The sequence below is a fragment of the Xyrauchen texanus genome, chromosome 14 (assembly GCF_025860055.1).
Source record: "Xyrauchen texanus isolate HMW12.3.18 chromosome 14, RBS_HiC_50CHRs, whole genome shotgun sequence".
Taxonomy (NCBI): Eukaryota; Metazoa; Chordata; class Actinopteri; order Cypriniformes; family Catostomidae; genus Xyrauchen; species Xyrauchen texanus.
The window spans coordinates 30,124,593-30,141,553 of NC_068289.1; the positions used below are offsets into that span (position 1 = coordinate 30,124,593).

The window sequence follows — 16,961 nt, forward strand, 5'->3', positions numbered from 1 at the left end:
TTGTGAACACAGAATATTACATAAAAAATATATAGTTACAGAAAAAACACTTCAGAGAGCAAAAATTGCACAGTAAACAGAGTAAAATATATATATATATATATATATATATATATATATATATATATATATATATATATATAATACATAATAAAGCAGTATTATGTTTCATTGCTTTTAATTACAGTCTAAATGGCTGAGAGTTTACAATCTTTAGCTGAAAATGTCTTGACTTTATTGATCCTTTCAACTTCAGATTTCAAAACACTGTCTAAATGAATATATTTAAAGAATAAAATTACATAAGCTTTATAAAGAAGATATTCTGAAATCTTTATATTAACTTATTTATCAATTGTTTTTCCTTGAAATTGAATTTTCAAAAATGTGAAAAATGAGCTACATCCTGTATATTTCACAGTTTCAAAATATAAATTCCATTATGAACATTTCAATAAGATTTCCTCCACAGAAAAAGTATTAACTATTACTTATTTTGAGCTTTCACAAGTGAATTAGAGAGCGCCCTCCCCTGGACATTGTACACAATAACACTAGTACTTTCACACAAAAACACGTTTGATTAGTAATGTCTGACCATTTTAAAAGAATACAATCAGTACAATCACTTAAATCACTTTTTTTACTAATGCATCCTGATACAGATGGTATATGTTTGACAGGCAATTGCTCCATGTAGCGAATATGAAAATACTGATATTGTGGTTGAATTTTCACTTCCTACTGAGTTTCAGGACATCTCTAACCTTAGCACCAATCCCATCAAAGATCAGGTGCAATTTTGTTTCACACGTGAATGCAGGTGTGGTCACCACCTTATTCTTCTGGTCCACATGGGCTTCGTGAGGGTCAATTCAGACAGTTTGAGGGGGGAAAATCTTAAAGCTTTCATACATTATTCAATGAGATGATAGGCAGTTTGGATTCAGAAATAAGCGTTAGTCACAAGAGAAGAGAACTCTGTACAAGTAGGATATAGTGACATTTTTAGCAGTATGTTTGGCTCCTAGTGCAGTGATGACTTGTGTAGTACCAGCATTGGGCGACTTCCCACCTTCCTCCTCCTCTTGACCAACTGTCACATCCACACCAGAGAGAACTTTTGCTGCCAACACTGGAGATATACAGCATAGTCTGTTTTGCACTCTAAAAGTTTAAAATAAATAATGTTAAATAACTCACAGAACTCACAGGTTTTTAGCTGCACCAAAACCACCAGGGAAGATGACTGGATCATGATTATTGGCACTCAATTTATCTAGGACAGTGATGTTGCCCCTGGCGATATGTGCCGACTCTGATAAAACATTGCTAATATATCAATAGATTAATCCCCCCCCCAAAATTTTTTTTAAATCTTGAGTAAAATGAATTATATATATGTAAACAGATTTTCATTAAACCTGAACCATCTCTTCATGTTACAATGAACACAAAAGTGTACAGTTTTGCTGAGGTAAGTAAGTTATGGACTATGATGGCATCGTAAACATTTCACAGAATTTATCAGAGGGCCTTTCACCTTGATTCTTTCTCAGCAGGCTGACCCTTGCTGTGGTCAATCACATGCATCTGAGTCACATCAGGAGCAAACATCTGAACCTCTGCACCTCCATGACTTAGATGCACAAGGATTCTACAAATACATTAAGTAAAAGCAAGTATTCATAAAAAAAGAGTATAGGCAATGTTGAAAACATATGTTTGGGTTTCAATGTCAGGAAATTGAAGGAAACTCAAATAAGCAAAGTGATATAAACAGTGAACATTTCAGTGCTATTATAAGAATTATAAACGTGTTTATATTTTTTCATATAAAGAAATCTTGAAGTCTGAGACCTAAGCATGAAACCTACATAATAAAGGGACCTTCAAAGATAGTTTATGCCCTGTTAGATGTCTGTCCCCACAGTAGGGATGTGCAGACCTACCAATTTACATAATTGACTAGTTGATTGGTTGTTTGAGCGACTATTCGGTGTTGGCGATAATAATGTATAAAGCTACGTAATGTTCACGTGACCCCAATCAGACAAGTTTCAGAGGGATATACGGACACAAAGTCCAGCACTTCAACATGGTAACGAACAGAACTTCAACAAATAAATAGGCTATATAACTATAACATCTTATTGCACAAAACTATCAAAGTAAGAAAAGTAAGAAATTTGAAAGACTCCAATGCAGAGTGGCACAAAACACGCTTATGTGAATCCTGAACGCAGAATGACACACTTCAATATATTCGGAGGGCTTCAGGGCGATCCTCTCTGCGCATTCAAAGGCGCAAAACTGCAAGATAGTATTGCTTGTGCACGACATCAAGTGGTTTAAACTTTTTTTTTACTGCAACTATTTAAAGAGTGTCAGAAAGAATCAGCAAAACAACACCGAAATATGGCAATATTACTCACAGCAGAGTATTTAATGCGCAACAGTGATCATCTTGAAATGTATTGTTGATGCTGCACTTTGCTGTAGCAAGTGCATAAAAAGACTAAACCTAAAGCATTAAAATTATGAAACTTCTTGCAAAGGGTTTAACCAAGCTGACTGTTATTTACTGTAAATTTACTGCAAGCTATAATCACTCAAAAACATTCTCTAAGAAGTTGCATCTCTTAATTTATTTCAGAATTGTGTGACCCCATTAAAACCACCACCCCTAAAAATATTGATGTTAATAGTCAACCCCACTAATTGATTAGTCGACCACCTTGGCACGTCCCTACTCCATAGACCTACAGCATAAGATGTCCTGAACTTACTGAATAACTCAACAAATAAAAAAAAATACAGAAACTGTACTTACTTGCTTCATGTATTTGAGTGCCATCATAAACTCCACATCCAGACAACACCTAGTGACAGTAGAAAGTTTGTTTCAGAAATCAACTTATGTTGGTCTTTAGTTTTGGCTGTTTGCTATGTGTGTAAGTGCTTAGAGCAATAAAAAAACAAAGTAAAAACAGACTCGCTTAATATTAATATGCATTAACAGTCCTAGCATGCTGAAAATGTGTTTTGGTTGGCTGGTCTTAGCTGGTTAAAGCTGGTCTACAAGCCTGGCCAAGCTGGGAGTCAAACTGGTCTCCCAGTCCAACCTGCTTAAAAGTGCCCCAACCCCTTCTAAAACCAGCTTACTGACCTGCCTGATAAGGTTGGGCGATCAGCTAATGCCAGCCAACAAGCTTAGGGTGCTTTTAGCTAATTTCTGTTGTGCGGTAAAGTTAATTTTATATTCGTTTGACAACTCTGTGCAAATTTGACAACTCTGTGCAAATCACATTTTCAAGCCAAACCAAATTGGAAATGAATGAATAGGTTTACTTTGCCTAACACCAGGCTGAATTGTAAAAAACAGAATATTAAATATTATAAAAATAGTATATACATTTTATTAGCCATATAAATCAATTGAACAATTTAACCATTTTATATTATGACATCACAACAAATAAGACATTTTCTTAAAAATATCCCTTTCATGACACAAGGCTCTGTTTGTGGAATTTACATTCTATATGTTTTCAAATAAATATTGTAAATGTTTGTAATAATCTAATTCCATTAAACTCAATGACTGTTTGAGACATGAAAACACTCAGAATATTATTCTTCACATAGCACAAGACTTGTTTTTGGGAGTAAATGTTCAGTACTTTTTATAATTTCATATTATTTGATTTAAACGGCTGAGCGCCGCTACGTTGGAGTTTACCCCGGTGGATGAGAGGGTCGCCTCCCTACGCCTACGGGTTGTGGGGGGGGGCTCTGACTGTTGTCTGTGCATATGCACCGAACAGCAGTTCAGAGTATTCAGCCTTTTTGGAGACCCTGAATGGAGTCCTGAATAGGGCCCCAGTAGGGGACTCCATAGTGATGCTGGGTGACACGTGGGAAATGACAGGGACACCTGGAAAGGCATGATTGGGAGGAACGGCCTCCCTGATCTGAACCCGAGTGGATGTTTGTTATTAGACTTCTGTGCTAGTCATGGATTATCTATAACAAACACCATGTTCGAACATAAGGATGCTCATAAGTGTACGTGTGACCAGAGTACCCTAGACCGAAGGTCGATGATCGATTTTGTAATCGTGTCGTCAAATCTGAGGCCATATGTTTTGGACACTTGGGTGAAGAGAGGGGCAGAGCTCCATCTGGTGGTGAGTTGGGTCAGGGGGTGGGAAAAGACTCTGGACAGACCTGGGAAGTCCAAGCGAGTAGTGAGGGTGAACTGGGAACGTTTGGAGGAGGTCCCTGTCCAGGAAATCTTCAACTCACACCTCCTGCGGAGCTTTTCAGGCATCCCTGCGGAGGTTGTGGATATTGAACAGGAGTGGGCAATGAGGAAGGCAAAGCAGTGAGTGTGGGAAAAGTTCGGAGAAGCCATGGAGAAGGACTTTCGGTCCGCTCCAAAGTGCTTCTGGAAAACCGTCTGCCACCTTAGCAGGGGACGGAAGGAAGGAACACTTTGAAGAACTCCTAAATCCCAACACACCCTATATGCTAGAGGCAGAGCAGGAGGCTGATGGGGGATCAGATTTTATTTCCCTGGGGGAGGTCACTGAGGTAGTCAAACAACTCCGCAGTGGCAAAGCCCCGGGGATTGATGAGATCCGACCAGAAATGATGAAAGCTTTGGATGTAGAGGGGGTGTCATGGATGACAAGCCTCTTCAACATTGCGTGGAAGTCTGGGACAGTGCCTAAGGAATGGCAGAATGGGGTGGTGGTTCTCCTCTTCAAAAATGGGGAATCAAAGAGTGTGTGCCAACTACAGGGGTATCACACTTCTCAGCCTCCCTGGTAAAGTTTACTCCAAGGTGCTGGAGAGGAGGGTTTGGTTGATTGTCGAACCTCGGATTGAAGAGGAACAATGCGGGTTCCGTCCTGGCCGCGGAACGACGGACCAGATCTTTACTCTCGCAAGGATCCTGGAGGGGGCCTGGGAGTATGCCCATCCGGTCTACATGTGTTTTGTGGATCTGGAGCAGGCGTATGACCAGGTCCCCCGGGAGAGACTGTGGGAGGTGCTGCGGGAGTACGGGTGGGGGGGGGTGTCCCTTCTTAGAGTGATCCAATCCCTGTATGCCCAAAGCGAGAGCTGTGTCCGGGAATCTGGTAAGGATGCCCCCTGGCCGCCTCCCTAGGGAGGTGTTTCAAGCACATCCAGCTGGGAGGAGGCCTCGGGGAAGACCCAGGACTAGGTGGAGTGATTACATCTCCACACTGGCCTGGGAACACCTCGGGGTCCCCCTGTCAGAGCTGGTTAATGTGGCTCGGGATAGGGAAGTTTGGGGCCCCCTGCTGGAGCTGCTACCCCTACGACCTGACTTAGGATAAGCGGTTGAAGATGGATGGATGGCTGGATGGATGGATGGCTAATTAAATTGATTAAAAAAAATCTATTTTTTAAATTCAGCTTTGTGCAAGGCAAAGAAAACCTATTCATGCAGTTCCAAGTTGGTTGGGCTTGAAAATGTGATTTGCACGGAGAGGCGATAGGTTCTGTCGCGAATGTCATATATAAAACTAACTTTTGTGTCCAGGCGGGATGGCACGAGAAACCACAAAGTGATCTGAGACCACAAATCTTTGTTTTGTTTCAGTGTCTTTTTATAGACGCAAATAGAACAACAGAACCGCAGACAGAATGTTCCTGAAATATATCTATGGCACAGACTACACAAGGCTATAAAAAAAGACAGTAAACAGTTATAATATGATATGCAGCCTAATTAACAAGCCATGCACAGCACCAATTTGTCTTTACATAACTACTTACAACAGCGACTTCTGCGCCACAGCAGTTTGAAGTTGCGTGAAATTGAGCGGCTGCCGCATATCTGATATGCGCTGTACGGAGCAACAAACGCACTGCAAACATTGTGTTGAAAGGGGACATGGCATGCAGACATGAAGCGCCATAAGAACATACCGCCACCCTCTGCAACTTGGGAGATCTAATCAAGCCAACCAAACCATGTAAATATGATAAGTTGTAGGGGAGAGTGGGGTCAGATGTGCCACTTGTCCTCTGGTCAAGAAGAAAGCAGACATAGGTGGAGCTACTATGCCTAATTATATTTCAGGGATGTCTTCTATCAGCTGAAATGAGAAGAAAGCGTTTATAACAGGCCAAAGAAATATGACACTAGTAGTAATAATAATACATTATATTTTCTTAGATATCCATAATCAAGCCAGCCAAATGTTTATTATTCATAGTTAATTGTTTGATTTTAAACAGAGGAAGGTCAACCTTGGTCATATAACCACAGTTGAACCACTACCAATGCTACAGATGAGACGGGCATGGAGTAAAATTATACTGACTGTACACCACTTCAAGTGCTAAGTATCTTCAGACAGTCCAATTAAATTCTCTGCCCTTTTACTGGAAAACTTATATCACCTCTTATTTTTCTCATGTCATGACAATTCAGAAACTTTTGCGGACTATTGCCACCTACTGGACAAGAGACGGTACACCTGTAAGTAAATTCATGCGTTTCAGTAAATAGTTTATCTGATATCAAATATTAATAATAATGAATTTGAATTCAAGTGTTAATTAATTTATTATAATTTAACCTATTAATAATATTAATTTATTCAAGAATAAATAAAAAATATATAAATTAATAATAATAATTTGTTTTCATTTAGGGATTAATTAAAATAATATAAACTATAAATAATTCATATACATTTTATATAAATACTAAAAATAATAAAAAATTGCTTTCCATTACTTCAATTCTTGCATTTTCATAGTTAATATACTGTATATATATATATATATCACACTTTCACACTTTCTTTTTTATTGACAGCCCTTTACCAAACTATGCATTTTAATATTTAATGTGGAATGCAATATGCACACATACTATTTTCAAGAAATGAAGCTTCCAGCTTGTTCCATCATTTTGCACTAGTATATACATTATTGTCCTTTGCAATATTTCTCTGTGATTAGGCTGAAATAATTTTGTTTTCTCAATAGTACAGTAGTGGAGAACTTTTTTTTTTATTTCAAAGAAGAGTTGACAAGACAGTCAAGAGAACAATGTATCAATTTGTTTAGTGTTAAAGGAATATCTACAACATACCACAAGTTTATGCCGACCTTGCAAATAAACCTTCCAGCCATGAATGGAGCTTGTTACATACTCACATGAAAATATCACAGAAACAGTGTTGTCTAAATCAAAAGAATGTGACTTTCTGGGACATACTGGGACACAGGTGTCTTTAATTTTCATTAAATATATAACATCATCATGACTGTTGCAAATTATGATTATATGATTTAAATTGTAACCAGATTACAACTAAACATTAGTTTTATATCAAGAAAAATGTAAAACTAAAAGGACAATCATGAAATTGAGAATTCATATTGATGGAGTATGTTTTCATTTTAAAGATTAACAGGAACAGTCCAATTCCCCCCTTTTTGGGATCTTGATGGACATTGAAAAATCAGGTTCTAATTTATACTTTAACAAATTGAAAATTAACAAACTGGATACAGTGGGAGCACTTACAAAAATAGAACAATAAAAAAAAATACATTAAAATAATAACAATAGTTAATTAAAAACTTTCTGGGATAGTTTACAGGAAAAATATCAAGAAATGTTCAAGATTGAATGTAAGACTTGTGTGATTTTTTTTTATCTACTCCAGCTTTTTTTCTGAAATTCTGAGCAAAATTTACAGTAATCTGATTCTTCTGTGAATGGTATCGAAAAACACACTGGTCAACAAAGACTAAACTTTTATGCAGAATGTACGTACTTAGACAGAACTCTGCTTGCTTTCTTCAGGCGATCCATACGCTCTGTCAGTTCTTTCCTTTTACGGGCAACTTCAGAATCTTCTCTGAGCAGCTTTTCTGCATTGTTCCCTCCAATCAAGGTAAGCATTGCATTCTGAAGCTGAGAGATATACTGGTCCAGCATGTGGTACTGGACTATCAGAGGTACTTGATTAGCCAGGCGGTCAGAGGTAATCTAGTAGCAAATGTATACAAAATACATTCAAAAGTCATTCTAACGTTCAAACACAATGTCAATAGTTGTGTCAAAGTCAATAACTGTCACAACACTTAGCCTCAAAAATCATAAATACTCCTTGCACATGGAAGAGAAGTAAGATTCTTTATTTGATAATATGTATAATTTTTTGTTTAAACTTTCTTTCCCTAAACAGTGTGAACAGTGGCACTTTGTTCTTCGCTCTGTTTGTTTTCTCCAACATGTCAACATCTGGCTCAACCAATGGAATGACATTGGGACAGGACTAACTGTAATAAGCTGTTTAGCAAGGAATTGACTAATTTGTTCAAACAATGAAAGAAGGGGGCAAAAGAAGTATTTTGGGAAACCTATCTGGAAACAATCCTTATTTTAGAATTGCCATTGTGTAAAGCAAGAATCAAAGAATTACACACTACACATTCAATCAAAAAAAGCGTCCTTGTTTTTAAGAATATGGAAAGATGAATTAACGATACAACTGATTACCTTGAAATAGGCGCAGAGATGATATGCCATCTCGAGTACATCAGCAGTGACAGACCTTGTCGGTAATGAAAAACCACATCCGAATGGGACCTGTTTTGTGATTGGGGTCTGTTTTACAGCCTGTAGCTGGTGACTGTAGAGATGATCTTGAGAGTAGACAATTTGCTCCATCTTAAACTGAGATTGCACTTTCTCCTGAGCTTTCCGAAACTCTTCTTCAAGAATATCTTCAATTGGATCTTTAGCAACCCTCAACAGGTGAGAGAAAGCCTTGAAATGAGAGCTAACAATACTATTGACACAAGAGTGAACAATATCTGTAAATAAATGGAACAGAGGAGCCAATCAGATGAGATAATACACATTTCAGTGCAAATTTGTCATTGATTTTATGCATTAGAATTTATAAAATTTTGTATGATGTTCTCAATCTTTTTGAGAGAAAGCCATTTTTTTGTACATTAGTAAGAAATCACATTTGTGTACAAACAATGGGCAACAATGAAAACCATCTTAAAATGTTGCCATTTACCTGTGATATATTTGAGAAGCTCTAAAGCAGGTTCCTCTAGCTCCAGAATGTGTTTCTTGACAAAGTTCTCAAATGTTCTGTAGTTGACAAATCCAGGAAGCTCCTTTCCTCTACGAGTCCTGATGTACTCTTCAACCTCATCTTTAAGGGTTTCCTCTGCTAGAGACAAAAGGAAGCCAATAAACATCATGAGAATCATGAAGAATACATACAAGATACATTTAAATTTGAGTTTATACATTAATTGTAAAGCTATATTATTATAAACTCACTCTTAACTATTTTGTCATTTAGGGTGCGTTGCCATCTACCAAATTCATCCCTAATTTTGGTGAAGACCCTCATGTCTGAGTTAAATATATTTTCCTCTGCATTCTTTACTGCTTCAAGGGCATCATTAAACTGGTGAATTTTCTACAGAGCACAAAAATATAATCTCAGTATTATCAGGTTATGATATTAAAAAGCCACATAAAACATTGCTGTGGTCAAACATAAAGTATATAATTATTCATATTTGTACCATGATCAAAAGATTGTTCTTCTCATGTTCACTAAGAGGAACTCCATCTCCCAGCACTTTAAGATCAACAGAGGTGTTTTCTAATTTCATCTCAACTTGTTTCTGCAACTGTGGCAGGGATTTCTAAAGGTAAGGAAATTATCCACTGTTAGTCATGTAATGCACATGAAGACCACAGAATGCAAAAGATGAACAGGTGAATTCTGTTCACAGAAGACTAATGCAATTTTGCTACAGCCTCCTATATTTATGTCATATACTCTGCCATGTTTTCCATCAGTGCTTTTATGTCATTACATATATGTTGATTGCATACGTACAGTAATGTGTTCAACCAACTCCTTTGTGAGCCTTTCTGCAAGAAGAGGTATTGTAGCTTTTTCATCCTCAAGAAGAGACCTGAAGAAAAAGAGTTAATTTGAGTAGTGACAAGTAAGTTGTGAGGACAATTACAGTATATTACCACCCTATTTATTTTTATAGAGCATCTGAAATGGTTTTGCTATAACAAAATACATGTCTTGCCTGAAGTGAGCATGTTCACCAAAAAACTGTCTTTCTTTTTTCAGAGCTTTGACCAGACTAAGCTTCTCATTGATGTCTTGCTGGCCTCGACACTTAACAATCATGTAGCCTTTCTTCAGTGGTATCACTTGGTTGTTCACTGTTCTGACAACAATCTCCTCCATGCCTTTATCTACCAAATCCGGTTTAGTCAGAATACCTGTAAGTATGAAGATTTATTCAAGCTCATTTCACTTCTTTATTGTATTATTACTTCACAAAGCAAGATAACATTAGCAATGTATCAGAAAATACTTATTCAGTGAGTAGCCTATTTGAAATAGTACATACACAGTGTTCTGTGCCCAGTTGGGTCCACTTTGAAAGCCATTTGTAGTGCCTCTGTGGTGGCAATGTCGATGTTTGCAGGCACAACGACCAAGCTAATGGTCTCTTGTCTTTTAATGAACATTTCAATTAGATCTTTTATCTGTTAAAAAAAAAATAATAAAACATTTCTCATGTTGAAAGGACAGACTTTCCCTGAATCAAATAGTATAATGATTTTTGTTTTAAATATCGAGGGCCTAAAAAGGAGCCTATGATATTAGCACCTTATTACTGACCTTGTTTTAGTTATTATTATAATCACCTATGCCATATTTCCTTTTTGTGGCTATTTATCATCTCTACCAAACTCGGATGCTTTGCAAAGTCTTGTTTGAGCAATCAGCGATTCTAAGCATTTCTGTTCCTGGATTGACAATTTGGTTGGACAAATATTTGTGTTTTGATCTATTCTCTGCTACTTCAAAATTTGGCTTATCCTTTTTATAAATTCTTTAAATGGAACAGAAATGTAATCTTGAGTCTGCACTTTGCAGCATTACAGGGATGAAAAACTGTATCGAGGTTGTTACTATGCTAAAGCTTTGAGTGCAGTAAACATTCCCATAAACAAATAGTGATGCAAATATTTAAAGGGATAGTTCACCCAAAAATGAAAATTCTCTCAGTGTTTAATCAGATGTGACTTTTTTCCTTCAGCAGAACACAAATAAAGATTTTTAGAAGAATATTTTAGCTCTGTAGATCCATACAATGCAGTGAATGGTGATCAGACATTTGTAGTTCTAAAAATCACATAAATGAAACATAAAAGTATTCCATATGACTCCAGTGGTTAAAGTGATATGACAGATAGTGGGTGAGAAAGATCAAAATTGAAGTCCTTTTTTACTCTAAATCTCCACTTTCACTTTCAAATGTGAAAGTGAAAATAAACAGGCACCACATGTGGCTTTCAGATGTAAAGATTTAGAGTAAACAAGGACTTCAATTTTGATCTTTCTCACCCACTATCTATCATATCAATTTAACCACTGGAGTCACATGGAATACTTTTATGTTTCCATTATGTGATTTTTGGAACTTCAAAGGCCTGGTCAGCATTCACCAGCATTGTAAAGACCTACAGAGCTAAAATATTCTTATAAAAATCTTTATTTGTGTTCTGCTGAAGAAAGAAAGTCATACACATATGGGATGGCATGTGAGTGAGTAAATGATGAGAGAATTTTCATTTTGGGATGAACTAAATACAAAAACAAATTGAAAATACAGTATTTTTGTGGTTAGCAAGCAAGCTAGTTATCATAAATCTGCATAGAGTTAATAGATCAAAATATATCTTACCTGTTTCTCAATGTCCTCTGGCTGGTTGCCAGTTGCAACCCTAGCAATACCTGGTAGGTCAATGAGAGTAAGGTCAGGAACGTCATTGGCCTGGATCTCCAGAGTAATCATCTTATGACTGATTCCTTGTCCCTTTCCAGCCAAAGAATTCTGAGCTACCAAACAATACAATGTCACACCATCATCCCACAGATTATAAAATGTGATTATTATAAAAAGTGTCACGATAGTGAAGTTCATAATATACTATATATTTATACTCTTCAAGATGGATTTAATACATACCATTTAAAACAGCCTTCTCTATATCTGCTGGATTGTGTAGTATCTTTTTTTGGTCCTTGAATGACAACAATCCATGCCAGGAGATGTCCTTTGTAACTTTCTTCAGTTTCAGTACCAGAGGACAACGTGTCACAATCCCTGTGTTTAATTTGCAAGATGGTCAGCTGCCTATGTGTAAAGACCTCCCTTCAAATGCTTTTAATTTTGCTTTATTATAGCAAATAAGAATAAAATAATTTACATACAGTATATACGTGTATTTGTAAGAGAGACGGAGGGGTAGGCAGAGAAAATTGGCAAAGGTATTTCCAGTCTGCAGGACTATCTATTTTGTATTACCTGTTCCCCTGGGCAGTGCTACTCCAGACAGGGCCTCCAATACAGAACTCTTTCCTGAGCTTTGGTCACCAATGACAGCAATAGCTGGAAGGTTCAGGTCTTTTTCAACACCTAGTGACCGGAGAGAGTCCACTAGGTCAATGCAGGGACGAACCTTCTCTTCATACTGTTGGTTCAGACCACTACTCATATTTCTCTGTAAAATACAATCAAGACTTTTCAAACTTACTAATTTATGTAATGTGCTTAATAACAACGTCCAGCCCTGGATATCAAACTATTTCCTCAACATGCACTCCTGGTCTTGTGGACTATCCGCAGGGGCATCCCAGGTGCCCCCCATAAGATGTCTTGTGATTGGTTCATTTTACGGCCAATCAGTTTATAGACTCTACTGAAGTTTGTGATTCAAAGAAGTTTTTTTTTTTTTAAAGCTTAATAAAGTCATCTTTATTGCCAAAAAAAAGGGATACAAATCACAAGTGACTTATCAAAATATACATAACAATTTTCTCAAATACACAACACAAAAACACAAACAAACAAGGTACATCAACAAATCTCTGAATATAACCTCAATTGTTCAGCCATAGATTGAGCATAGCTAGTACAAAGAACAGAAAACACACTATGAACAAACCAATAATTAAATAGAAAAAAAACAAAAAATAAATAAAATGAAAAAATAAATAAAAAGGGACTTTTTTAATTAATTTAAACGTATCCAAAAGAGAAATCAGTTTAAGGGCGTTCTGATTTTTAACAAATTTTAAAGATTTGCACGAGAGTTTAACCTCATTCATCCAGTGATTAAAGTTGGGTTTAGATTTAAACCATCTGCATTTATGAATGAAAAACTTTCCAAAACATAACAAGAAATTAATAACAAAATCACAATCTTTGTTTTCCAGACAAACACCAAACCTAATTAACTTCCACGTGAGAGGTGGGAGACCTTAACCAATTCTGCACCTCACTCCAAAAGGGTTGCACCAGATCACAATCAAAGAAGACATGCTCTAGATTTTCAATATTTGTTTCACAAAAAACACAATTATTCACATCAAAATTAAATTTCAATCTTAAAAATTCTTTAGTAGGATAAATCTCATTTTAAATTTTTAAGTTCACCTCCTTAGCTTTAGGAGGGAGGGGAAAAGACAAATAATTTTTCCTAATTTTTTTTATTTCAACCTTATCAAAATCTTTAAGCACGTATTCCCGTCTAATTGGGTTTGGGTAATAAGCCTGTAAAAAAAAAAATTCTAATGACTCTATTTGTACATTTTTTTTATCACAAAAATCATAACCTTCTAAGAAGAGCTGTCTCAGTACTGGGGAGATTTTGGAGTACAACATGTCTTCTTTAACCATTAATCTTAACGGAATTGGTATAGCTCGTACTTGGAATTTCAACGGTAAACTGTACTTGGAATTTCTCACAAAACTCTCTATACAGTAACAAATTTCCATTATCATCCAAGAAATGGGCAATAGCCCAAATCCCTTTAGATATCCATTCCTCAAGATATACAGATTTTCTGCCAAATTTTATAAATCTACTATTCCAAACTGGAGTGTTGTGAGGAGTGAAGTTATGTTTGAACAATAGTTTCCAATAGAGCAGCACTTGCTGATGGAAGGCTGAAAGTTTAACTGGTAACGAGGTGCACTCAAAGTCACAACATAACAGAAAGTGTATTCCCCCCAGTTTGTTAAAGATAGCATTGGGGACAATAAACCAAAAGGAGTGGCTATTTTGAATGAAGGATTTTAACCATTTCAATTTCAAAACACCATTCATAATGTCAAAATCGATAGCATTCACCCCACCGTCTTCATATTTTTTAATCATGTCCTCCTTTCTAATTTACTGACACTTATTTCTCCAAATAAATTTAAAATTCACCTTATTTATTAATTTAATCATTCGTGTCGATATGGGCAAGGAGAAGGCTGGATAGATGAGTCTGGACAAACTATCCATTTTAGATAAAATAACCCTTCCAAAAATTGTAAGATCCCTCTGCAGCCATCTATTCAATATGGACTTACATTTATCTATGTTATTCAACACATTTTTATTCTCCATAACATCTTTATCTTCAGAAATAATAATCCCCAAATATTTAACTTCCCTTTTAATTTGTATATTAGATAATGACTGCAAAGGAAACTCATGCAGTGAGTTAACATTACACATTTGTTTATGTTTAAATGTAACCCGAAGCTTTAGAAAACTGGTTAATAGAATGTAAAGCTAATGGAATTTGATATTCATTCTTTAGAAACAACGTTGTATCGTCAGCAAACTGACTTATAAGTATATGTCTATCCAACACTGAAAAACCTTCAATACCATTATTTTTAATCAATATAGATAATAACTCTGCAACCATTATAAATAATACTGGTGAGCTTGCCAGTCACCACCGAAATCCAGCTGTTTTAGTTGAGGTCTGCCTTCTTTCTTTTTCAACAGTTTTCCTCTCTTTCTGCTACTGTTTTTATTGTTTCTAAACTAAAGACTGTTCTTTAATATATTAGCAGAGCACAATGTAATGGTTCCATATTTTATTTTTAAACTGTGGTGTTTTCATTTGAACTGTTACAGTGCTAAAACTTTAACTCTGTGTTACTCAGCTTTTTTGTAAATTAATCTGAAAGAAATGTTGAATGAAACACTATGATGTTTTGGCCAAACCATTTGAATTATTACAGTGGGGGGAATTGATTTTATTTTTTATTATTATTTGAAAGAGATTGTGAATAAAACTACTGTATATTGTAATGGCCAAACTAATTAAAAGAAAATAGTTGACATAGTTTCTGCTTCTGGGTTTTTAAAATTGCTCATTATTAAAATTGCTTTTATTTTATAAACTTGTTAGTTTTATGAAAACACTAAAAATAATAAACACTGGCTCTCAAATTTAACTTAATGGATATATACAGGGATGAAAAAAAACTATTTATTACTACATTTGTTTACAAGTAACTTTATTCAAGTTAAAAAAATAATAAAATCAATAGGATTTACGTAATATACTTTACAGATAGAATTTAAGCTTTTTGTTTTTGGTCACTGGCGGCCACCCCGTTTGGAGGCAGTACCCCAGCATGCCCCCACTGAAAACGCTCTAGACACGCCCCTGACTATCCGCCCTTTCACTGTCCTCAACGGCAGTCATTTATTTCTCCCCATAGGTTCGTGATGAACTGTAATTTTGCTTGCAATAGATTTAATTAATTGAGGGAGTAGTTACCAAAGTATTGCTACCAAACCTAAGAATGACATAACTGTGTGTGATTTTGTTGAGCAGATGGATGAATTCAATAAAAATCATGATTAATATTAACAGTCTTTATTATGATAATCATTATTTGTCATCAATACTTTTCATATTTATTATTATAACTATAAAAAACTGTATTAAATGGAGTCACCCCCATGCGAATCTCGATGTGAATGAATGACTTCCGTTGTCGGATACAGTGAAAAGGCGTTCCCTTACGACTCGATACACTTGACTTTGCATTGATTAACGCATATTGGGAGTGCTTTTTTACACGACCGAGTTGAAACCTCCCTGCAATAACGGCAATATTCTAATTTTGGCTGTGGTGTTTGAGTCACGAGTGTTTAGGCGCGAAGCTGTCCATTTCAAAACCACAGACATAAAAGCACTTACGTTATAAATAAACCAGACTGGGTTAGTGAAGGAGTTAATTCATACTATATGACTATAGTTCAGAGTGCCTTTTCAGAAAATATTTTATATGTCAGAATTATCAATAAAAATATATAGCCTATATACTTAAGATAGGCTAAACTTGTATACATCCTTAAAATATACTATATCAACATGAAAGTCGACACAAAATTAACATTTATTCTTAAAACTAGCAAAGACTTTGTAATTTGGTGTAATCTACATTATATAAGGAATACAGTCGAAGACTGAAGGAAGCTGGTATACTCACTTCGCCGATGGCACTGCTGTGAGATGCGCTGAGAAGCCAGCTGTCGCGTTATGAATGCTTACGGTTCGGTTTCATTTCGTCTGAAACTGGGAACAATGTAGAGTAAACGTAGAGTGAGTCATTGCAATGGCGTTTAATATTGGACAAAACAGCGCAAGCGCAAAAACACAGCGCGCAAGTGAATTTCAACAGTGTGAGCACCATGACACAGCTCGCACGTAAACTTTAAACCTGCAGAACTTGCAAATCACAAACTCGAGCACAAAAAATATGATTGGCACACAAATTAACAAGTCCCACACACGCGCAAGTTATTTTCTGCACGCCCGCCTAACTGTACACACACGCGCTAATCTGTACACACGCGCAAATTATTATCTGCACACAAGTCGGTTTTGACACTCAGGGGCGGGGCCCAATCTGCTGACCAAATACTGTATTGATTGGCTGCATCTCTTCGAATCTCTTGTGATTGGCTGTTGTTGGACGAGAACAGACAGAAAGTAGGAAGGATGTTGCAGACAGAAAAGATGTTATGT

General features: G+C 36.2%; 1 protein-coding gene across 2 annotated transcripts; it reads right to left on the reverse strand.

Moving 5' to 3' along the window:
• Nucleotides 1–662: 662 nt before the first annotated feature.
• On the reverse strand, nucleotides 663–16,788 carry mxe (myxovirus (influenza virus) resistance E). Of its 2 annotated transcripts, XM_052142655.1 has the most exons (14): nucleotides 16,423–16,788; nucleotides 12,439–12,634; nucleotides 12,100–12,237; nucleotides 11,815–11,969; nucleotides 10,471–10,609; nucleotides 10,141–10,339; nucleotides 9,936–10,014; nucleotides 9,616–9,738; nucleotides 9,365–9,506; nucleotides 9,093–9,251; nucleotides 8,561–8,877; nucleotides 2,834–2,882; nucleotides 1,544–1,657; nucleotides 663–1,167 (listed from the first exon to the last, which is right to left on the reverse strand). In XM_052142655.1, exons 2-13 carry the CDS (start codon nucleotides 12,626–12,628, stop codon nucleotides 1,641–1,643), a joined length of 1,707 nt encoding a protein of 568 aa, XP_051998615.1. In that variant the 5' UTR covers nucleotides 12,629–12,634; nucleotides 16,423–16,788; the 3' UTR covers nucleotides 663–1,167; nucleotides 1,544–1,640. The 2 variants fall into 2 exon arrangements, with proteins under 2 accessions (XP_051998615.1, XP_051998614.1); XM_052142654.1 differs by lacking the exons at nucleotides 663–1,167; nucleotides 1,544–1,657; nucleotides 2,834–2,882 and adding an exon at nucleotides 7,049–8,047.
• Between the last annotated feature and the right edge of the window lie 173 nt (nucleotides 16,789–16,961).

What these genes read in the sequence shown, in the direction of transcription:
- mxe (XM_052142654.1), bottom strand. Translation starts at nt 12,628, where the DNA reads ATGAGTAGTGGTCTGAACCAACAGTATGAAGAGAAGGTTCGTCCCTGC. An exon ending in CAGAGGACATTGAGAAACAG is followed by an intron (nt 10,610 to 11,814) that starts GTAAGATATATT and finishes TTTTTTTAACAG; the next exon opens with ATAAAAGATCTAATTGAAAT. An exon ending in GCTTCTCAAATATATCACAG is followed by an intron (nt 8,878 to 9,092) that starts GTAAATGGCAAC and finishes ATTTATTTACAG; the next exon opens with ATATTGTTCACTCTTGTGTC.